This window comes from Astyanax mexicanus, unplaced genomic scaffold (genome assembly GCF_023375975.1).
Source record: "Astyanax mexicanus isolate ESR-SI-001 unplaced genomic scaffold, AstMex3_surface scaffold_33, whole genome shotgun sequence".
Taxonomy (NCBI): Eukaryota; Metazoa; Chordata; class Actinopteri; order Characiformes; family Acestrorhamphidae; genus Astyanax; species Astyanax mexicanus.
The window spans coordinates 4,762,631-4,787,685 of record NW_026040043.1 but is presented as its reverse complement, the minus strand read 5'-3'; the positions used below and the strand labels follow the sequence as shown (position 1 = coordinate 4,787,685).

Genomic DNA, 25,055 nt, shown 5'->3' with positions numbered 1-25,055 from the left:
TCTGTCGAGTTTTGCTACCCTGTCAAACCGTACTACCCTGGTGCATATTTAATTTTTAAATATAAAATTGCTAGAAAAAGCCCCATATTTAAACATGCTTTCGGTAGAATATTTGGAAAGCCTGAATCAAAATATCAGGAGACAGTTTAGGGTTATTAGAGGTGATTATAAACCTTATGTTTTTTATTATTGCTAACTTATTATTACTTTCATTATCATCAGCTGTCATTTACGCATTTGTAATACTAAATAATAAAAAATAAAAATAATAATGGCAAGGGGTTTCTGGTTGTTTAATGCACCCAAAAATTACCATAAAAAAAAACAATAAATAAATAAAAAAATGTTTCCACGCATGGGCGCTGGTGTTGAGAAGCACATCTCGATCGGTTGCACAATTCGACAGAACACCGCGCGCTGCACCGTCGTAGGCGCTCTGCTGAACCACTGAGTAACACACATTTCTCAGGTCTCATTTGAATAAGACTCATTCAGAATGGTGATTATTTTATTTTTAAAAAATATTGCAATAGCAAATATGTGTATGTTTTTTTTAAGTAACACTGTCTGTTACAAATAACAATTAATATATAGCAATTATTGTGTACATTTTACTTGCAGTTCATTGTTATTTTATTAATAGTATTGTTGTCCGTTATGTTCTGGTGATAATTACAATATAAATAGCCTAAATGATACATTATTATTTTTTGCATAATATTTTAAAGATTGTGAGTTTTGCACGTTTTCTGCTGGGAAAGTCTGGCCGAACACATCTGGAAACACCTTAGTTAAGACCACGGTGGTTCAAACCAACATAGTTCAGACTTCCGTGGTACCAACAAAGTACGATGGTTTCGGGAAACGGTCGTACTTCAGATGTTAGTTAGTTTAACGATGCATCGTACCACGTTAGTTCAATGCTAGGCTCCGTCGTTGTACGGGAAACGCACCCCTGGATCAGTCCCTACTACAGGTTTTTAATAAAATGTAATTAAATAGTTTAACTCCGCATCAGTAGATGCTTTTCCACTTGACCAGGGCCGATTCTAGGATCAGAGTTTTAGGGAAGCTGAGCCACAAAAAAACCCAGCCCAACGTCCTCCCTTAAAAAATAAGTCAATTAATTTAAGAAGAGTTCCCCGGAGGTCTGAGTGAATCATATCAGAAGAAATAAAAACATTTACATTCAAATCAAACACACTGTCACATCCTTGCCCTGTTTCCTGTCTGTTATGTTTCTCTATTTGTTTACCTGATCCTCGTGCCTGTGTGCTCCCCACTTGACCTGTGCTCCTCTTTCTCTGCTCCAGTACTTTTCCATTCTTGTCTCATTCGTAGCTCCGCCCCCTAGCCCTAGGTGTTCGTGGTTTATTGTGTTTCCTGTTTGTATATATAGTCCTCAGTTTGTCTGCGTCAGTCTTTGAACTAACCCCTGTTGTCTTGTCGGTCCGCGTTCTCGTTTTTCACAATCATAGCCCTTGTTTATTCCTTGTGTATTTCTCCTTGTTTATTTCTCCTTGTTTATTTCTCCTTGTTTATTGCTTTGTTTATGTTCCTTGCCCTGTTAGTTTATTCTGTTGTGTTTAGTTCCTCGTTTATTAGCCTCCCTGTTTATTTAACATTATCTCTTGTTTGTTTTTGGTTTGTTTCTTTGGTTACTTGTTAATATTGATTGTAATAAAGTAGATTACCTCCGTTTACGTCCGCCTCCATACGGGTTGGTGTGGTGAGCCTCTGGTCTCGTCCCATGTTAGGCGGCGCCTACGAGTACCCGAGGCAGGTAAAGCGGGAACCGTGGGACTTCCTTGGGTGTGCTCCCAGCAGCTCTGAGGAGGAGGAGGAGCTCTACCCCACACCAACTCCCTTGCCTTACCCCCCAGGGGTGGTGCTCTACCCGGCTCTCAGCCGCACAGCTCCAGAGGCCGTCCCGACTCCTGTCCGCGCGTTTTTGAAGGCACGCTCCGTCCCGATGACTCCCAAGGTACGCTCCGTCCTGGCTGCTCCAGAGGGGCGCTCCGTCCCAGTGGCTGCAGTGCTAGCTTTCCCGGCTGCTGCAGAGCTAGCTTCCACTGCGGCTGCTGAACTGGATTCCCCCGGTGGCTGCTACGCCGCGCTTTAAGGCTGCTGCGGCTGCTACGCTGTGCTCCGAAACTCACACGGCGGCTGAGAAGCCGCCCTCCGTGATGCCCGCTGCTGAAACGCCGTGCTCCCTGAATCTCGCAGCTGAGGCATCACGCTCCGTGATGCCCGCGGCTGAAAAGGCATGCTCTGCGATTCTCACGGCTGCAGCACTGCATTCTACGGCTCCTGCCACCCTGGAACCTGCATACGCTGCTTCTGCCATCCCGGAACCTGCATACGCTGCATTTCCAGCAGCCCCAGTCTCCGTGCCTGCTCCAGCAGCCCAAGTCGCTGCACCTACTCCTGTGCCTGCTCCCAGAATTTTGTTCAGTCCCAGGCACCGCCTACGGAGGCCTGCCCCGAGGCCTCCTGACCTCACCACCAGAACTGTGCCCAGGCTGGTCCCACGAACTGCACCACAGATTTTAGCCAGTCCTGGGCACCCATCCATGTTTTTATACCCCTGTCTCTCCCTGTCCTGGTTCCAGTCTCCGTCTCCCTTCCAGTTTCCTTTTGTGCCCAGTGTCCAGTCTTCGTTACCTGTACAGCCTGCGTTCCCTGTTCGGTCCCCATTCCAGGCTCCATCTGCTGTCCAGTCTTCTTTCTCTGTCCAGTCTGTGTCCCCATTTATGTCTAGTGTCCTGTCCCAGTTTATTCCTCCTCTCAACTTTCTGTTTCTGTTCCCTGTCCCGTCCTCTGTCCAGCTTCCTCTCTTGTGTTCTCTGTCCTAGTCTGGTCTGGCGTTCTTGTTCTTTGTTTTCTACCCTCTCCTGATTTGTTCATATTGATTGTAATAAAGTAGATTACCTGCATTTACCTGCGTTCGCCTCCACGTCTCCCTGCCTGAGCAATCCCTGACAAACACAGACTATTATATACAGGAGACAGGTGTGTTACTTTCACTTTACACATTCTTTCAGCAGATAGGAAGATAAAACTGTTGGGTGCACATTTACATATTTTTATTAAACATTCCTCTCACAGCTGTGTTCTCCATTATCTGGTCCAGGGTGTGAATTATACAGGGACAATCGAAGAGAAGTTTTTCTTCAGGGTGTAAAGAGAAACAAGTACAGTGCAGGATGTGCTTCAGTGAACTGAAGTCTTACAATCCTTACAGTGTCTTATTTGCTTACTGTAATTTATGCAGTATATAAATGATAAATCCTTTACACCAGTAGCACATATTACTACCACTATAGCCTTTATAGTCAGGGTAATAAACAATATATTATACAACAAAATCAACAGCTTGTCAATCCCACAAACACACACAGTGCTATTGGTTGCTATCACAATCTAGACCTGTACCTGTAACATTAAAGCCATAAACCACCCAAAACAATAAATCTGTCAGTTTTCTCACCCTAAAAAAAATATTACACAGTAAAATAATAGTAAGGAAGCCACCTAAAAAAACAATATTTCATGATTTGTGAATCCACGACTGAATTAGCTAGCTAACCTAACTAACGCTAGCTGAGGGGAAATTTTTCACAATAAACTGGCTAGCCAAGCTAGCTGAGGAGAATAATTAACCTATGTTCTCTTAAACTACTAAACTTGCTCAGCTAGCTGATGTGAAATAGGGACTAACCTAGCTGGTTAGCTAGCTGACGTGAGGCGGAAGACTTCTCACAGGTTAAACAAAAAGTGTGGGAAAGTGTGCTCAAGAAACAGCTAATGTAGCGTTAGCTAGCTTTAACTTGGGTTAAATAGGGACCCTCTTGCCAGAAAAGGCTAGGTTAGCTAACCTAGCTAGCTAGCTAGCCTTAGCTTACTTGAAACGGGCAACTTATCGCAAGAAACAACCTAAAGTTAACTAGGTAGCTAGCTAGCTGAGGCGAAATTGAAAAGTTCTTTCATGAAACCAATTCTGGCGTTTGAAGTCTCAGCATGTAGGCTAGCTAGTTAACTTCTGTATCTACCATTTAAGGTGGATTTTTGTTTCTGGTCCACCTTAAACTACGCAGTAGGCTGTGTTAGAAATTAATCCTGTTGTACCCTACTGCAACTTGATTCATATCTATGAATGTGTTTAAATGTGATGCATTTTAAATAAAAATACCAGTAACCTGAATAATATAAAAGGATATGTTTTCTTCTTTATTTTAATTTCACTATTCAATGTCATTAATACTAAGTTTAACACTTTAATACAGTAATATTTACTTTTTGTAGTGTGAGACCATATATACTCCAAACGGTGTAAAATTAACTCTATAGGTATTGCTATGAAACTAATAAACAACACTAGCGTAGCGTGAGTAAAATGGTACACTACACAGTGTCATATTAACACTAAACATTTAACACTGCTATCAGTGTAATGTTTACTCTCTGTAGAGTGGGACCATATATGCTCCAAAGTAGAGTAAAATTAACACTTTAAGTATTGCTATAACACTTGTGAACAACACTAGCATAAGAAAATAGTACACTGCACAGTGCCATATTAACACTGAGCATATAACACTGCTATTAGTGTAATGTTTACTCTCTATAGAGTGGGACCATATATGCTCCGAAGGAGTGTTAAAGTTAACTCTTTAGGTGTTGATCCAGCACTGCTAATTTTACTGTGTACATATTTTACAAAAGACTAAAACAGAATTCAAGGTTATACAGTGTATCACAAAAGTAAGTACACCGCTCATATTTCTGCAGATATTTAAGTATATATTTTCATGGGACAACACTGACAAAATGACACTTTGACACAATGAAAAGTAGTCTGTGTGCAGTTTTCATAACAGTGTAAATTTATTCTTCCCTCAAAATAACTCAATATACAGCCATGTCTAAAACACTCGCAACCAAAGTGTGTACACCCCTTAGTGAAAGTTTCTAAAGTGTCAATATTGGTGTGGCCACCATTATTTTCCAGAACTGCCTTAACTCTCCTGGGCATGGAGTTTAACAGAGCTTCACAGGTTCCACTGGAATGTTTTTCCACTCCTCCATGATGACATCACGGAGCTGGAGGATATTCAAGACTACTTTATTTTCCGCTTGAGGATGCCCCAAAGATGTTCTATTGGGTTTAGTTCTGGAGACATGCTTGACCAGTCCATCACATTTACCCTCAGCCTCTTCAATAAAGCAGTGGTCATCTTAGAGCTGTTTTAGGTCATTATCATGCATTATCATGTACTCCTCACGTGATTGCTGCCACACATGCTTGAGACCATCTGAACCAAACAAATTAATCTTGGTCTCATCAAACCATAGGACATGGTTCCATTAATCCATGTCTTTTGTTGACACGTCTTCTGCAAACAGTTTGCGGGCTTTCTTGTGTACAGACTTCTGAAGAGGCAACCTTCTGGGGTGACGGACATGCAGACCAGTTTTATGTAGTGTGCGGCGTATAGTCTGAACACTTCCCACTTCCCACCTATTCAATCTCTGCAGCAATGCTGACAGCACTCCTGCGCCTATCTTTCAAACACAGCTTTTGGACGTGACTCTGAGCATGTGCACCCAGCTTCTTTGGACGACCAACGTGAGGTTTGTTCTGAGTGGACCCTCAGCTTAGTTTCAGGGTGTTGGCAATCTTCTTGAAGCTTTGGTCATCTTCATGTAGCGCAAAAATTTGTCTTTTAAGATCCTCACAGAGTTCTTTGCCATGAGGTGCCATGTTGGAACTTTCAGTGACCAGTATGAGAGAGTGTGAGAGCTGTACCACAAAACTGAACACACCTGCTCGCTATGCACACCTGAGACATAGGAACGAGTCACATGACATTTTGGAGAGAAATTAACAAGCATTGCTTAATTTAGATATTTTGGAGGGTAGTCTCTTAGGGGTGTATTCACTTTTGTTGCGGGTGATTTAGACATTAATGTTTGTATATTGAGTTATTTTAAGGGAAGAATAAATTCACACTGTTATTTAAACTGCACACAGATTACTTTTCATTGTGTCAAAGTGTCATTTTGTCAGTGCTGTCCCATAAAAATATATAAATATATAAATATAAATGCAGAATATCTGCAGAAATGTGAGGGGTGTACTCACTTTTGTGATACACTGTACATTAGTGTATTGATTTACTACGTGAATATATAACAGAGTTTCTGCAGATCCTTTAAAAACCTTAAGTTAATTTATCTAAAAATTTGGATTAAAATGTCTTGAATCCACCCCTGAGGTTCTTAAAATGTTACAGACAGTAAACACAGATTTTGTTTTGTTTTGAGAGTTTGTTTTGTTTAACATATTAATGTTAAATAATAATAAAAAAAAAATAATACAACAGATTTACTGTAAACTAAAGTAAACTTTATATTGGTGTATTTATTTTTTAATGGTCTGATGGTTCTCTCTTACAAAGTCTTACATTTTATTTCCCCAAACCTGCAGAAACCATAATTTGAGTTTACTGTAGGATTACTCGTACATGTGCAGCTAAGTCCTCACTACTAAACCCACCAGAATATCAAGCTTTTAGTTTCATGTTCACATTTTTAATTCCATCTTAAAATGAAGCACACATTACATTGAGCCTGCAGTAGATGTGATGTTTTTTTATACATTTCTGTTTATGTTGTGCAGACATTAAAAACAGTCCACATAAAACTACATCTTGATTCTCATATAAATTTTCTGTGTGCCCCTTAAGAGTTGAAGACATTCAGTTCCTAAAAAGCCTGTGTGTTGCCACAGCTGCATTTAAGGTGGAATGGTCAATTTAAACAATCTAAAACCTAAATATGTGATAGATTTAGTGAAGGCAATTGAGTGTGTTTAAGAAAATCAGAATAGCAGCTACTTAAATGTAGTGCCATGGCTTGTGCAGTTCTTAATTTGTGAGCGTGCGGGACAGAAAGTGAATCATACTTTTTTGAGGGGGAAACTGCTGTATTTTCATTCCTAAAATTATGATTAATTATCTACTTTCTAATATTTTACTAATACTTTTTTATTTAGGGGTGCTGGGATACATTTCAGGTGCTGGAATTCCACTAAAAAGGGCTAGCGATGCACGTTATATTAACATCTGAAGTCTGCACTATTTGACTCTTAATTCCTTTAAATTAACAAAATCACTGTACAGACATTAACACTGTAATACAATCAGCACAATTTCAGTCTCACATACATAACAATAATAAAATAAACAGCTTTTAAATATAAAACTCATATAAACACTTTTCTCACATTTCAGTAGTAAAAACACAGAGGAGCTGATGTTTTTATAGAGGCTGCATTATAGAAGAAGCTGCAGCAGAGTAGAAGTTCTGGATTAAAACAGCAGGAGAACAGAAACACAAACCCACTTTAAAACCTTTACCCTGATGCTGTAATAAATCCTTTATTAAAACACTGAATTACAGATCATATAAAAGTACAGAGAGTGAGATTCTCCTTCTGAACCCATTAGAACAGACCCTATGCTAAGCTAAGCGGCTAATGTATTCTCCATCTTTTCATTCTCTGATAAAACTGACCCAGAACAGGCTTATCTTGGACTGTGGTGTTACACAATGCTTTATGAAGCTTTCAGTGTAAAGTCTGGATGTTTCACTGGATACAGAGATTAAAGCAGTGTCCTCACTAAAATCACTAGTCACGTTATAACAGTAACTGAAGCTTCGTTACGTCACTGAATCCACTGTGAAGATTCAGATCCCCCGCTTTATTCCACTTACTGGAACTGGAGAACATGTTCTGTTTTAATCAGTTATATTTTTCATATTTTGTGCCTTTATTTACTCACAGTTTTTACACCAATCCTTTAAATAAAATGTAATAAAAATAAAATCCATTTAAATAAATCTATAACTGATATATTTTATGGTGGTCTGGAAATGACGTGTGTTCAGGTACATTTCTGGTGTGTTTCTATCTTGGCTACGGAAAAACCCATTGCACGATTGATCCTCTGAAAAGACATCTAAATTCAACAGTCGGTGGCACACCCAGAACTGAATCACGATCACCCTGCGCCCTGCGCTCCAAAAAAACCCATACCATCCCTTCTTTACCACAGAAAAATACACCTCACCCACAGCCTTCAGCAATCAACTATAAAAATAAAATATATTTAAAATCTGCACAGTAACTATAAATTATTATTAGTTATATTTATTTCTGTCAGTTATAAGGATTTATATTTATGTTTAGTACACAGACTAAATAACTGTAACTTAATGTAGCAGACACAGGCATTCTGCTGTTTAAGAATTTCAAAAAATGTTTATTCTCACTCAAATGCTGGAGTTTTTGAAATGGAAAATTAAAATAGAAAATAACTTTGACTGAACATAATAGAGGTGTGCCAAAAAATCGATTCACATAAGAATCTTGATTCTCATTTACTACGATTCAGAATCGATTTAAAATGTCCCAAAATCGATTCTGAGGGGCGGGTTTTGGACTGATTTTGGGCTGGGTATTTTTGTTGGACCTGGCAACCCGCTTGTCCCTTCAAACCGAGGTCTTCCAGACCCACACAGAGCGTAGTAGGTGTTTGAGAATCACCGGTAAGATGGCAGAACAAGCACTATATTACCTTAGATTAACGTGTAGTTTCAATGTTTTATGGCAGAATGCTTCATAACAAGCATAAAAAAGATCGCTAGTAGTTAGTTTCAGTAACTGTTAGCTAGCTAACAAGCTAACTTTCCAGTTCCACCTTAAATAACGCTACAGGTGGCTGCGGGCTGCAGCATTTAAGGCGGAACGGAAAAATAACAATAAGCTAATCAGAGCTAATTTCAGCTCCTCATCACAGAGGAATTAAGGAATGGACAATATGAATTAATTTCTCCACCTCCTGCCCCCTTTCTGAAGAAATACAACGACCTTAAATTAACTAGTTAATCAGCAGCTGCTCCTGAACTTTAGCGCTCCACTGCTATCATCACATCAGCCCAGCAGCGTCACCTACACACCACCGCTAGTAGCCTGGTAATAAAGCAGTGTTATTTATTATTTATTTATTGTTCATTAACGTCATTGTGATATCCCAGTGATTCCTCTGTCACTGAGGACCCACATTCCTGCACATTTTATTGTTTTTGTAACACATTACTTGCTCCAGGACCAGTGTATATTATGGAGGGTTTTTTTTCAATACGATTCATAAGCCAGAAGCAGAAATATTTATAATTCAAATCGTTTTGAATCAAAAATCGATTTTGAATCGAATCGTGGCCCCCAAAATCGGAATCGAATCGAATCGTGAGATAGTAATCGATTCCCACCCCTAGAACATAAATTTATTTAATTTAACTTTGCTAGTATTTAACTTTTCTATCTGAAAAATAAAGCACATTGTCATCCTGGCGTCTGAGGCTGCCCGTCAATTATATAAAACTTAAAACATTTGAAATTACACAGAAATATAAAGCTATATGTTAGCATTCATTTCTTATCACCAGGGCAAATGTATTAAAATATTAAATATATTAATTCATTAATTAAAATCTTGTCCATGAAACGCCAGACAGATAGGAATGACGCTTGCCGAATAAAAGGTAAAGACTGGTTTATTCACAAAGTTGTTAACAGGGAAACACAGCCAGAGAACAGGTTGAGCACCACTCACAGCGTTAACAGGAGACGTAGTACAGGAAACAGTCCAAGATCCGAAGCCAGAGAGACAGTCCGATAATACAACAAATCCGATAAGGGCAAAAACAAAAGGCAAAATCCGTGATACAGAAAAAAGGGTCATAACAAAAGGGCAGACAGAAAAGGGTTTGGAAAAACGCTCAGTACGCAACATGAGTCGACAATACCTCGCAACGGACAGAGGTGGAAAAAGTACAGAAAATTTGTAATGGAGTAAAAGTACCTTTACTTTGCTAAAATTCTACTCAAGTAAAAGTAAAAGTACCCATCTAAAAATCTACTCGAGTAAAAGTAAAAAAGTACTCAATTTAAAATGTACTTTGAGTAAAAGTTACTAGTTACTTTTAATTATTTGATGTAAAAAAAAAGTCATAAATTATGAATAGGTGACTATAAACCGTATTTTTATATTTTTACAGTTCATTATTATTTTTTTAACTTGCCATTGCTATGCTGCTATTTATGCTATCAAATTTATGGCATATTAATTTACAGAGTTATGCAGTAAACAAAACATAAAAATAGTAAACAAAACCTTTTTTATAACTTCTTAAACTCCAAGCCTAATTTCCGCCTGAAAATTCATACCCAAATTTTAAAGCTTTTTACACTAACATTAAATTATTCAGAGAATTTTAATTTTATCAATTAATATTACGAAATTAACTGAAAACACTTAAAAATATACAAATGAACGTGTAATATCAAAACATCAAAATATGGTAAAAACTGGATTTTCAGTTTCTCATTTTTAATTTTAAAATGAAATATTTATGTGTGTGTTTATATAAGTGTTTTTACAGTTCTTTATTTAGCTACAAGGTGTTTACATTCACCATGTAAAATTATAAACTGGTTAGATATTATAGTGATCTGCTCCTGGGATATTTCTTTCTTTCTCCAAAGGACTGGAAACTTTATAAGAATAAAAAATACTAATTTTATAACTTAATTTCCAGTAAATAATGTGTTTCTGTATTCTTTATATCTATCTGCCCAGTAACAGTGTCGGGTTACAGACACCGCCCCCGCTCTGTCGCCGCCTAACGCGGCACCTGATTGGCCTGATTCAAGTCTTTAATTTTAATTTTAATTAAGTCCAGTAACATAGAAGGGATTGATATATTTGGAAAAAAGATACTGATAAGTCAATTGGCAGATGACACAACTCTTTTTTTAAAGGACAGCAGTCAAATTTCATTAGTGCTACAAACTATAGATTGTTTCTCTATTAAATATAGACAAATGTGAAATTCTTATCATTCATGAATATCCTTTGCAAACACTATATAATATAAAAGTAAAGAAAGAAGTAAAATATTTGGGAATATTGATTTGTAAAGATAAAGCAGTCTCTGAGAAGAATAATATTATAAATGTAAAAATTGAAAAATGTAAATTAATTTTAAGTAAATGGATTCCAAGGGATATCACTATCTTTGGACGTACTCTCCTAACCAAAATGGATAGTATATCCAGACTGATTTACCCTGCATCTTCTTTGGCGATGCCACCTGACATTATTAAAGCCATAAACAAAATCAACTTTAATTTTGTATGGAAAAATAAATGTCATTATATTAGAAGTGTTAAGCATATTTGTTATTAGGGCAAAGCCATGTTTACCAGCATCCAATTAGACATGTATGACGTGATGACGTCAGTGCCCATGTATACGCCCATGCGTACCGCCCTTATGCTGTGTGTTTTTTTTTTTGAATAAACGGCTGAGTCAGTTGAGGTTGTGCCAGCCAACAGAGAAGATGGTTGTCGTGTGTTTCTCTTAGCCAATCGAGTCGCTAAAGCTGTTTACTGTGTGCCCTAAGAAAAACGCGAGTGCTGCTGAACAGGGACGATGAGTATCCCCACAGGTTATGGGCCCAGTCACTTAGGCCACAGGTGGAGCAGACTTTTATTCGACGGTGAAGAGAAAAATTATGAACTTTGGGAAGCAAGGTTCCTCGCTCACATGGAACTCCGTAGTCTCAGGGAGACCATCACGGAGACGCCTGATATCGATGCGGGGGATGAAGGAGCTCTCGCCGAAGATGAGGCAAAGAATGGTGAGGCGTATGCGGAACTTGTGCAAGTGTTGGACAACAAAAGTTTATCGTTGGTAATGAGAGAAGCGGAACGAGACGGAAGAAAGGCATTGGCGATTCTGCGAAAGCATTACGTTGGCAAGGACAAGCCACGAGTCGTGAGTCTATACTGTGAACTGTCCTCACTCTGCAAAGCTAGCGATGAGACAGTTACCGACTACATAATTCGAGCAGAGACTATTTTCACGTCATTAAGGAGAGCAGACGAACAAATTAGTGATGGACTTATGATTGCAATGGTAGTGAAAGGGCTACCCGAGTCCTACAAACCGTTCGTTGTGCACGTTACACAGACAAATGAAGTCGTGATGTTTGGTGAGTTTAAAAGTAAACTGCGCAGCTATGAAAGTACAGAGAAATATGGGAGAGGAGACGTGACTGAGGACAACGTGATGAGAACAAGCGGGGCGACGAAAGCACGCGGGAGAGGCCGGGGGAAGAGAGTGGACTTGGCTGACATGGAGTGTTACGCGTGCGGGAAAAGAGGGCACATGGCCCGGGCATGCCCCAACGACGTGCAGCAGAGGAGAGATGATCGAACATGGGACACACCACAGCGAGGAAAAGGGCGCGGTCGTGGACGCGGCCGAGGTCGTGACCAAATCAAGAAAGCTGATGAACAGACAGATACGCAGTCGTCATTTTTCTTTAAGATGAGTGACTGTCACTTGCAAGAAGAAAATAAGAAAGGGCTCATGGTTGACTGCGGCGCCACATCGCATATGATCAATGATGCCACCAAGTTCAAAACGGTGGACAAGAACTTCAGACCCGAGGATCATATGATCGAGCTGGCCGACGGAACCAAGGTGAGCGGAATGGCGAAGATGAGGGGAGACGCCGAGGTCTACTTGCTGGACAGCGAGGGACGACGAGTGAAAACGAAACTCAAGCAGGCGCTCTACATTCCATCGTTCCCACAGAACATTTTTTCTGTCAAGGCAGCAACAGGCAACGGTGCAGAGGTCCATTTCAAAGACGGTGATGACTGGCTAGTCAACAGGGACGGTACAAAATTCAAAATGGATGTGTACGGTAGGCTGTATTACCTTAGCACAGTTGAGAGTGTTGAGAGTGATGAAGTGTATGGTTGTCATGATATACAAACATGGCACAGAATACTAGGCCATTGTAACTTTGATGACATTGTAAAGCTGGAGAATGTTGTTGAAGGGATGTCTATTAAGGGCAAAAATGATAAGTCAAAACAAAACTGTGAAATATGCACACAGGGCAAATTCACACAAAGCAGAAACAGACAGGCAGATGCAAAAGCTACATGCATACTTGAGCTAGTGCACACAGACTTATGCGGCCCCATAGAACCAGCAGATAAAAATGGGTACAAGTATGCAATAGCATTTACTGATGATTACAGCGGGATGATTTTTCCATATTTTCTAAAGGCAAAAAGCTATGCAGCGCAAGCTACAGAGAAATTCATAGCAGACGTAGCTCCCTATGGGAAAATTAAGTGTATAAGGTCTGACAACGGAACAGAATTTACCGGACAGGAGTTCCAGTCCTTACTTAGGAGTAATGGGATAAGGCACGAGACAAGTGCACCCTACTCACCTCATCAGAATGGAACTGCCGAAAGGGGATGGAGAACATTATTTGAGATGGCACGATGCATGCTGTTGGAGAGTAACCTCCCAAAGCAGTTGTGGACATATGCAGTGCAAACTGCAGCTCAGATTCGAAACAGGTGTTACAGTAAGCGTCTAGAGCAGACACCTTACCGTGTTTTCACAGGGAAAACACCCAACCTGTCTAACATGAAGGTATTCGGATCTGAATGTTACACATATAAGCAGGACAAAAAGAAGCTGGATGCTAGGTGTGACAAAGGGATCTTTGTCGGCTATGATAAGTATAGCCCAGCTTACAACATCTACTACCCGGAGACAGGAAAAGTCCTAAAACATAGGCTTGTGAAAACAATCACTAAAGGCAGCGCAGATAGCCAGACACAGACCAGTTATGATATGGAGGATGACTTAGAGAGCTATGGAGATGATACACCAAAGGTAGTGAGCCAGGGTCAGGAACAGTCTGAAGGGACTAGAGAGCCTTGTACGGAGACGACTGAAGTAGGTCCAACCCAGGCAGATGGTACAGAGAAAGAGCAGGTAGAAAGGAGGTATCCTGTGAGGGAGAGAAAGGCCCCAGAATACCTGAAAGATTACCAGTGCAAAGCTGACTGTGATGATGAAACAGAAAATGTAGATTATTTCTACAGAGTGACCTATGGTGTTCCTAAAACGTTTAGTGAGGCAATGAGTTCAGAAAAATCTAAATTATGGGGTGATGCGATGAAAGAAGAGATGCAGTCTTTAACTGAGAATGAAACTTTCACTCTGACACCACTGCCACAGGGTAAACAAGCAGTGGGAGGTCGCTGGGTATATGCAATGAAAGAAAGCCCAAATGGATCTGAGACTTGTAAAGCCAGATATGTAGCAAAGGGGTACGGTCAGGTAGAAGGGATTGACTATAAAGAGACATTTTCACCCACTGCCAACATGACCTCTGTCCGAGCATTGATGCAGGTAGCTGTGCAGGAGGATCTTATCCTTCACCAAATGGATGTAAAGACTGCTTACTTACATGCTCCCATGGACTGTGAGGTATACATGGAGCAACCGGAAGGTTTTGAGGTTATGTCAAAAACAGGTGAACATCTTGTGTGTAAACTCAACAAGTCATTGTATGGGTTAAAACAGTCCGGTCGCAACTGGAATATGTTACTGCATGATCACCTTACAGGGAATGGTTTTGTGCAAAATGATGCTGACCACTGTGTCTACACCAGAGAATCTGGGAATGAGAAAGTCATACTGTTAGTGTGGGTTGATGATTTAATCATAGCAGCTAGTGAAAACACCATACTGAGAGATGTGAAAGAAATACTGAAGAAAAGGTTTAAGATGAAGGATATGGGTCCACTTAAACACTTTCTAGGTATTGATTTTAACTACAGTGATGGAGAAATCAAAATGACACAAAAGAGACACATTGAGAAAATGTTAGCCAGATTTGGAATGCCTGAATGCAAACCGAGATCTACCCCATCTGAGCAGAAATTACATTTTGGCAATGACGGAGATGTAATTGATCCAACAGGGTACAGAGAAATAGTGGGTAGCTTGATATACATCATGACATGCACTAGACCCGACTTGAGTTGGATAGTTAGTAAGCTATCACAACACTTGGCAGAACCAAACCAACAGCATTGGACTGCTGCAAAACACTTACTGAGGTACTTAAAAGGTACTCTGGATCAGAAATTAAACTACCGAAAATGTGAGAAAAGCTTACAGCTTGAGGGGTATAGTGATGCTGATTGGGCAGCTGACAAAAATGACAGGAGAAGCACCACTGGATATTGTTTCAGCTTAACTGAGACTGGTGCAGTAATATCATGGAAGAGCAGGAAGCAGCCAACAGTGGCGCTATCTAGCTGTGAAGCAGAATACATGGCTCTAGCAGCCGCTACTCAGGAGAGCATGTATCTTGTTCAGCTACTAAAAGGGATGGATGGTAGTAACCAGCATTTACCAGTCAATATCTATGAGGACAACCAGGGGGCGATAGCGTTATCCAAGAACCCAGTATGTAGACAGAGAAGCAAGCATGTGGATATAAAATATCACTTTGTACGGTCTGCACACACAGAGGGGAAGATTAATGTTGTTTACTGTCCTACTGCAGACATGGTAGCTGATGTACTTACCAAACCAGTGTCAAAAGTCAAATTTGAGAAGTTCATGGGTTATTTGTTTGGAGAGTAATGAAAACTGCCAGTATGTCAAATGTTTTTGTTTTATGAGTTTTACTGTAACTGAGTACAGTACAAAATGGGTTATGTATCTTTTTGGTTTCGTTTTCCACTATACAGTTGAGAGAGAGCTGCAAACATGTCTTTGAGTGGGAGTGTTAAGCATATTTGTTATTAGGGCAAAGCCATGTTTACCAGCATCCAATTAGACATGTATGACGTGATGACGTCAGTGCCCATGTATACGCCCATGCGTACCGCCCTTATGCTGTGTGTTTTTTTTTTTAATAAACGGCTGAGTCAGTTGAGGTTGTGCCAGCCAACAGAGAAGATGGTTGTCGTGTGTTTCTCTTAGCCAATCGAGTCGCTAAAGCTGTTTACTGTGTGCCCTAAGAAAAACGCGAGTGCTGCTGAACAGGGACGATGAGTATCCCCACAAGAAGAGAAGATATGGTTAAAAACTATGAGGAAGGTGGTGTTAAAGTAATTGATTTCAGCTCCATGAATGGTGTTCTAAAACTTAATTGGCTGAGAGCATTTTGTAATGATTCACAGTCTTTCTGGTGTATCATTCCTAATGTTGTTTTTCAGAATGTAGGGGGAATTGATTTTCTCTTAAGATGTGATTTTGACTATAATAAGTTATAGGGCTGGACCCGAATATTCGGGTATTCGGATATTCGTTCGTTGAGTAGGTATTCAGTTTTTAATTTTGGTATTCGGATATTCGGTTTTTTTCTCCTTTCCAGAGTTCCACCTCAGTCTAACCACTTCTGTTTTAGCGGGTCCCGTCAGAATATCTTGCGCGCGGGACAGAACTGGGGTGGGTTTCCCGAAAGCTTCGTAACGCTAAGAACTTCGTTAACTCGTACTTAAGATTGATCGTTAATTAAAGAGTGTTTCCCAAACCCGTGCGTAACTAAAGTACTACGTAAACTCGATCGCAGATTAACGAGTGCTCTCACCCAGTCGTTATTTTTAACGAGCTTCTTTAGGGGATCTCGACTTGCAGTTCAGCACCTTAAACACCAGGGACCGCCAATTTTGTGGAAGAAAAATGATAATTTCCGTGTTTGAAGCAATTATATTACATTACTATTAATTATAATCAATTATGTTATTATATAATTATTAATATTATTATATTATATTATATTACTATTAATTATAATCAATTATATTACTATATAATTATTATTATATTATATAATTATTATATTATATTATATTATATTATATTATATTATTTCCCGTGTCTGCGGGTGCTCCGGTTTCCTCCCACAGTCCAAAGAAATTAGTTCAGGCTAATTAGATGTCGGATAAAAATTGCCCCTTAGGTGTGAGTGAATGTGTCTGTGTGTCTGTCTGTGTCTGTCTGCCCTGTGATGGATTGGCATCCTGTCCAGGGTGTATACTGCCTTCAGCCCGATGCCAGCTGGTATAGACTCCAGCCACCAAGCATCGACCCCCCCCCCCCTCCCCCCCCCCCGCACCCCTTAACGGATAAAGCGGTTGACGAGTGAGTAAATGAGTGAATAAGTTATATTATATTATATTATATTATAATGCCAACTGTGGCTTGTAGTCTAACTGGGCAATCAAACCCACGAGTAAATTATTTAAATCCAGATTAGCGATGATAGAAGTCTTGACATTAATGCTGCAAGAAATACAATCAGTCAATTCCTGCAGATGATGCTCACGGTCTAAGCAAAGCTGCAAAGTCACCAAGTTCATCTGGGCAAACTCTGGGGTGTGTCAGCTCGCAAATATCAGTCAAAAGTTGGACACGTCTCATTCCATGTTTTTTTTTTTTTACATTGTCGATTAATATTAAAACCATGAAAACTAATTGACGCAAATGGAATTAGTAGACAAAAAGGTGCATGGCTTTGACAATCCCCTGAAATAAACCCAACTGAGATGGTGATTTAGGTTGAGCTGGAGCTTCACAGTATAAAGTACAAAACATATTTCTCTTGGTTTAAAATGTAATATATATATATATATACACATATATATATATACACATATATATATATATATATATATACACACACACACAGGAACATATGTATTATTATATTATTTTTATAATATTAAAAATTAGAATAATAATAAATTAATATTACTATCAACATTACTGTTAATAATATTAGTATAATATATATTTATATAATATATATTAACAATAATAGTTTTAAAAATGTAAAAAATAAGTTTAATGTTTTAAAATAGATTAGATTTTCGAGTATTTATTTAGTCATATGTATCTTTAGGAGTATAATGTTGTTAATTACAACACATTTCTACGTTTTTAGGGTGTAATAGTGAATAAATACTGCATATTGCAGTGTTGAATCGATATTTGTGGATCGATTGAGCGCGACCGACACACACACGCACACACCGATGGTGTTTGGACTGGGGTAAGGAACGGGACCACACTATTCAGCGCTGCTGTTTTAATAAATATATAAGTAAATTTTAAGCATTAAATGTAGTTTATTTAATTTATATTAGGAACGTGGGGCGGGAGCGGCAGAAATGTGTATGTGGCGGGCGGGCGCGGGATTAAAAGAAGCAATTTTTTTGCGGAGCGGTAACGAGACAGAAACGCGGGAGCGTGGAAGAGTGGGTTTAAAAATCAGTCTTGCGCAGACCTCTATTATACATGATAAAAAAAAAATGCAGGCTCTTCGAAACTGATTTATATAATAAAACGTAAGGGGTAATGTGGCAACAGTAGGGGCTAAATCGGTTACAAAAGCCTGGCCTACAAAAATGATGTCTGAACGAATTTCCTCTTATCTAATATAATTTAAAATGGTTTAAAAATATAAAATAATTTCTAAGCAAACGAAATATTTAATATTGAGCTTATAGCCCAAGTGCAAAAATACAAAATCAGTAATACGGCTATGCCCTGCACAATGCTTAAACCGAAATAGACCAAGTACAATAACGTCATTAACAATGACTTTCCTCTACTCTAATATAATTTAACATGGTTTAAAAATATAAAATAATTTCTAAACAAACGAAATATTTAATATTGAGCTTATAGCCCAAGTGCAAAAATACAAAATCAGTAATATGCCCTGCACAATCCTTTAACCGAAATAGACCAAGTACAGTTTACAATGACTGTCCTCTAATATAATTAACAATGTTTAAGAATATAAAATACTTCCTGAACAAACGTTTTTTTTTGTTTGTTTTTTTAAGCAAATAGCCTAAGTGTGAAAACACAAACAGCAATTTACTGGGCTGGCTTGCGCGGAGAAACCGTGCAGCAGCCTCCTAGCCTGCTTACGCAGCGGATAAGCCGCGTGTGGGGCAGCAGAAATTCCGGGATGAAAACACAAAGAAATCTGGGCTAAAAACACAGAAAAATATGGGGTGAAAACACAAAAATATGGGGGATAAAAACACCAAAAATCCGGGGTGAATATGTCTCGTCGGTCAGAGCAAATTGAACATTTTTCAGTGGATTAAAGGGGCCGTGATTTGCTTTTTTTTATTTTTTTTTTACCTCTTTTTTTAAAAACGAATATTCGAATATTCGCTTCGAATCAGTGCCGAATATCCGGAGCTCAAAAAACGCTATTCGGGCCAGCCCTAATAAGTTACCCATCAAGCTGTCAGATTTTCATCAACAGGTCCTGCTTTATTGGAAACTCTTGTATAAACATAATTTCACACCACATAATTCTCCTGTCTGGAACAACAGATATATTTTGTTGAACAGAAAATCAGTTTTTTATGAGAACCTGTTTTCGAAAGGAATTTGGGCCATATCACACTTTATGGATGACAATGGGGATATGTTATCGTTCAAAGACTTTTGTTTGAAATTTAATGTTGTTTTTGATGGGAAGAGTTACAACAAATTGATAAATGCTTTCCCAGCTGTTCTTAAATCTATGGTTAAAGAAGATGTGTGTCACTCCAAAACCTCTCCTGCTCTGAGTCAACTCTATATAGAAGATACAGACTTTAATAGTGAAAAGATGACTAACAGGTTCATTCTGAGAGTGTTACAGAAAGAGTTGTATCCTGGTCAGGTTAAGCGGCAATATATTGTTAATGACTATGGTCTTGATATAATCTATAAAATTAGAACTAAATATATTTATTTTCCTCTTCCTCCTAAAGTAAAGGAAGTCCATTTTAAAATTCTAAATGACATTTATCCGACTAAGTATTTTATAAAGTCTAGATTTAAATTAGAGACTGATGGATGCACATTCTGCAGTGATGAAGAGGAGGATTTAGATCAGGGGTCTCAAACTCATTTTTGCCGAGGGCCACATTGGCATATTGGCTGTCCTCTGAGGGCCAGATGTAACTTATAAATATAAGAAAATGTAACCAGATGTAATACAAAATGAATGTAATTACTCCTTAATGTTAAATAACTCTCAATATACTATTTATTCAATCAAATATTACAGTTGCATGGAAAAATGGTTGCTTGTTGCTCTATTAACATAAATCCTTTTAATTTATAAGTTATATTAACTTTGATCAAAACGTTTGATACTGAAATAAGGCTTAATAAATATAAAATCAAAAATTGTGAGCTGTGACAGATTTAGCATTTCCTCAGATTTAGCAGTTCCTCATCCAACCACTAGTCGGAGCTGCAGCTGCAGCACCACAAGCCCGCAGTCTTTGCTTAGTCAGAGCTGCAGCCCAGCCACGGGCTACAGGGGTCAGCTGAGCCAGTCTGGAGCGTTTTTAAAAATTTGTAAGTTCTTCTGTGTATGAAATAAAATAACCCCACTAACCGGATAATACAGCTCTCTACAGTTCATCTTTCAGCCCAAGCAGCTAACAGCAGCAGTTTAGATCAGCGTCACGGAGTCACTGCTGGGATTACATTATAAACAGGTCAGTTAGCGCGCTGCTAACCTCATGATGTTTATAACTACGGAGTTTAGTGGACAGACCACGGCTGCAAGGTTAGACTGTTGAAGGCTACTGAAGACTACTAAAGCAGGCAACGCAGCGTAAGCAAAAAAAAAAACAAAAACCACACACACACCAAAATACAAGTTAAGATAAAATATGAAAACGAACATAATAAAGCATAAATAATTAAATTGAATTGCGGGCCAGATGTATGTTTATTTTGTTAACCCGTGAGGGGCCGTATGAAACCGCGTCGCGGGCCGCATGTGGCCCGCGGGCCGCTACTTTGAGACCCCTGATTTAGATCATCTTTTTTTTCAGTGTCACGTCATCCAAGATTTCTGGTGCAGTTTGTGGGATAGGCTCCACGATCAAGGAATTGATTTGCCAGCTTTGAATTCAAAAATAATCAAATTTGGTAGTTATTCTCAGAACCCCAAGACAGAATTTTTGATAAATAATTTAATTTTATTGGGAAAGTTTTTCATTCATAAATGTAGATTTTTTAAAACTAACCCTAATGTATACCATTTTAAAAATTACCTTAAGAATTTTTTTGGAGTCTCTTAATTTAGTTAAAAACAAGTCTGCTGAAAAACTTTGTTTTTTAATTAAAAATGTGATCTGATGTAAATCTCTAAATATATATTTTTTCTTTTCTTTTTTTTATTATATATTTTTTATTTATTTATTATTATTATTTATTTTATTTTATTTTTTATTTCATTTTTTTATATATATATTTTTTATGTTGATTTCTATATACATATATGTATATTTCGTGTTTTATATGAATCCTTTTTTTTTTTGTACACATGCTACTCAACTCGGTGATGCTGATGCCTTGTATTACTATTGGTGCCTTGTTTTTGTTTGTAAGTTGATATTGTAAATTAAAAAAAAAAAAAAAAAAGTCTTTCTTCAGAGAATACTGTAGATTCTGCGCATGCGCGTTAGTAAGCTGTAAACACAGCCAGACCTTTAAATAACGCGTTAAATTCGATAGTATGAGCACTACTTTGAGGATTACTGTCAAATGGACTGATGGATTTACTTATTTGGAGCGATTTAGAAGCAGCAGGGAGAGGTAACGCTGGTGGGGCTGTGTGTGTGTGTGTGTGTGTGTGTGAGACTGTACAAATACGCAAATTATAAATATTTCGTAAATGTTTCTTTTCTAAAAGGAAATACAGATAAATAGGCTAGACAACTGAAAGCCAGAGATTCTAAGCTTCAGTATATGGCATATTGTGTGTGTATATATTGAGCCTATAATTATTCATAAACACAGTCAGATATTAATTATGATATTTTTCTGGCCCGGGGGTGGGCCAGGGCGCGTTAAGACGATAAAGTAGAAGCGTTTGATTTGATGTCAGTGTTGTCCACTCTCAACGCTCTCTCAGCCAGCTTGAAACTCACACGGAGCTAAAGGTGGGTAATCCAGGTCCAGAAAATAAAAATCCATCCCAGGGATTAGGTTGAACTCCAGAGCCAGCCAGGCAATAGGAGCGAAATCCTGAGATGGATTTTTACTTTTGAACCAGATTACCACCCTCTACACCTAAACTCATCAAATTAAAAGCTCACACGCGCTCTCTAAACGAATTTACAACACTGAATCATCAACCTCGGCATGTCTTGGCCACAGCAAACATTACAAATTCACCATTCACCATCTCTAGGATCAACATATAACTGTAGGAAACGTTCAGTTTACCTTAATATGCTTCTTCAGATTAGATGGTGAATTTCTGAAATCTCGTGGTGTTGAGCTGCTGCATCCGAAAAGAGTTTTTTTTAATCCAATAATTCTGAAGCTCCTCTCTGCAGCTGGAGACCAGAACTAACTTTCTCACCGGCGCACTACTTGAGTTTAGCGTGACGTGCAGGTCACGCTTTAAATACAGACCAATAGAGAGTCTGAATGCTATATGTTTATACTTGTTATCCAACCACAAGCTTTCCGGATGGCGCGATTTATCTGTGTGTTTTTTTATGTTGCCGGAATGATCCGTGCGCCGTTTTTTTTTTTTTTTTTTTTTTTAGTTCAGACAGTTTTTTCCCCCCAGCATTTTTTTACTCAGTAACGAGGGAGTTTTCCAATGTAACGAAGTAGATTACTTGTGTCAAAATGTAGTTGAGTAAAAGTAAAATTACCTATTTTAAAAACTACTTTAAAAAGTACAAATTACTCATAAAATCTACTTAATTACAGTAACGTGAGTAAATGCAATTCGTTACTTTCCACCTCTGGCAACGGACAAACGCTAACAGAAGCCTATATATACAAAACCTAGAATTACTATAACCCGGAACTTCCTAGAATACAGGTGAGTCTGAACGGGGGAGCGTAACGCGATTGGGTGAAGGTGAACTGCTGACGGTGACGAGACGGGTGAGCCCGGTGGAACTCTTCCACCAACAACGGGTCAAGAATGTCAGCTGCAGTAACCCAGCTTCTCTCCTCAGGTCCGTAACCTTCCCAATCCACCAGGTACTCCAGGGCTACCCTTCTCCTTCTGGAGTCTAACAGGCGCTCCACCGCGTAGACAGGTCCCCCATCCATGAGCACAGGCGGAGGAGGCAGCACTCCATGCGAGGTCTCGTCCAGCGGACCAGGGATAACCGGCTTGAGCAGATCCAGATCCAAATCCAGATGTGCAAAGTGCAATTACCTAGTGGCTATAGATCGCTAAAATAGGGCACTAACAGGGTTAACTGTGTATGTGTATATTTTGATTAGTTATAGATATTTAATAATTAATTAACCACAAGGGATTTGCTGAGTAAACAAAATATGCATTAACGCATTTGTGTGTGTGTGTAGGGTGGAGCATGGAGGAATTATCAGAATGAAAACAGGACTAAAGAAATGTAAGTATACACACACACACACTCACTCATACACATGAAAATACACACACACTTACACACATACTCAAATACTCACACCCAAATATACACACTCTTACACACACTCAAATACACAAACACAAACACTCATACACACACAATGTGTGTTCTCTCTAATGTGTGTTCTTGTGTTCAGACGGCTGTGATCTCACACTGGATCCAAACACAGCGCACCCAGTTCTCACTCTGAGTGAAGAAAACAGGAGAGTGGAGTGTGGAGTGAGGCAGCCGTATCCTGATCATCCAGAGAGATTTGATGAGTGGTGTCAGGTTCTGAGTAGAGAGAGAGTTACTGGACGCTGTTACTGGGAGGCAGAGTTCAGCAGAGGAGGAGCTGTTGTAGCTCTGAGTTATAAAACCATCAGCAGGAAAGGACGAGGTTCAGACTCAGGGTTTGGAGGGAATGAAAAGTCCTGGAGTCTGGAGATCGATAATAACAGATACTTTATTCATGACAATAAAAACAGTTACTCTGTTCTTCACAATGATAACAGAACTGCTCTCCCTCCTCCTCCCTCTCCCTCTTTCACAGTAGGAGTGTATGTGGACTGTCCTGCCGGCACTCTGTCCTTCTACACTATCTCCTATCATACACACACACCCTCCTCACACACACCTTCACACACACACCCACACACACACCCTCACACACACACACACCTACACACATTCTACACCACATTCACTGAAGCGCTCTATGCTGGGTTTGATGTTTGGGGTTCTTTACGTATCTGCGATATAGAATAAACTTATTTGACACTAGTAATTTACTTTGGAAAACTCCCCGTTACTGAGTAAAAAATAAAATGCTGGGGAAAAAAATAAGTAAACCAATACAGAACACGATTTGTTCCATATTTCCATAAACGTCCAATCCACATGTCTGACACTCACATCCACCCTAAACCCCTCCTCCCTCCGCTCCTCTCTTCTGTGTGCTGCTGCTGGTACCTTTTTAAGTCTCCACCACAGACAGTAAGTACTCCGCAAATTGGTGCAAAAACACAGGCGTGAGTGTGAAGAGGGGTGTCAGTAGAGATGATTATAAGTTAAGTAGTTAAACGTGTCGGTGAGTGTTTTTGGTGGCTCGCGGTGGACTGTCTGATATCAGATGGATCAGGAGAGCAACACTGCCCACACTCAGTGTCTCACTGCCCGAGCATCAGTCTCACAGTCCTTCACCCCCCACTCATCTCCTGAGACTGATATTTTACAGATAATTATCTAGTCATGCTTTTGCCAGAAGATGTCAGTGCATGGGGCAGAGCTTATTTTAGTAGACTATTGTGGTTTGATCAATTAGTATGTTGAGTTTTGTCAAAAGAATGATTTTATGGCAATTGAAAGAACAAATCTAAATAAAGTATATATTAAATTCTTATATATTTTCTAATATATAAGAATTTAATACATACTTATTTATTTTGATTTGTTGATCCACAATGTCTCCGGGAGATCACTGGACACGGTATTCCTCACAAAAATATAAACATTTTAACACAAAATATTTTTGGCGTCCCTTAATTCTAAAAGGTGGCAACCCTAGTTAGCTAGTTAATCTAGCTGTGCGATGTTACGTGCTCAACCTGCATCCACAAATAGAGTTTACCTTTCTGAAAGTCTTGGTGGT

At 39.0% G+C, this 25,055-nt stretch overlaps 1 protein-coding gene across 1 annotated transcript in view; it reads left to right on the top strand.

Moving 5' to 3' along the window:
• Positions 1–24,402, top strand: part of LOC125789960 (ribonuclease inhibitor-like) — a 54,245-nt gene extending 29,843 nt beyond the window's left edge. Inside the window, exons 12-13 of the mRNA XM_049473071.1 lie at positions 23,340–23,386; positions 23,562–24,402. Coding sequence (XP_049329028.1) covers positions 23,340–23,386; positions 23,562–24,172 — 658 coding nt within the window. The 3' untranslated portion in view covers positions 24,173–24,402. The remainder of the gene's footprint in view (positions 1–23,339; positions 23,387–23,561) is intronic.
• The last annotated feature ends 653 nt before the right edge of the window (positions 24,403–25,055 follow it).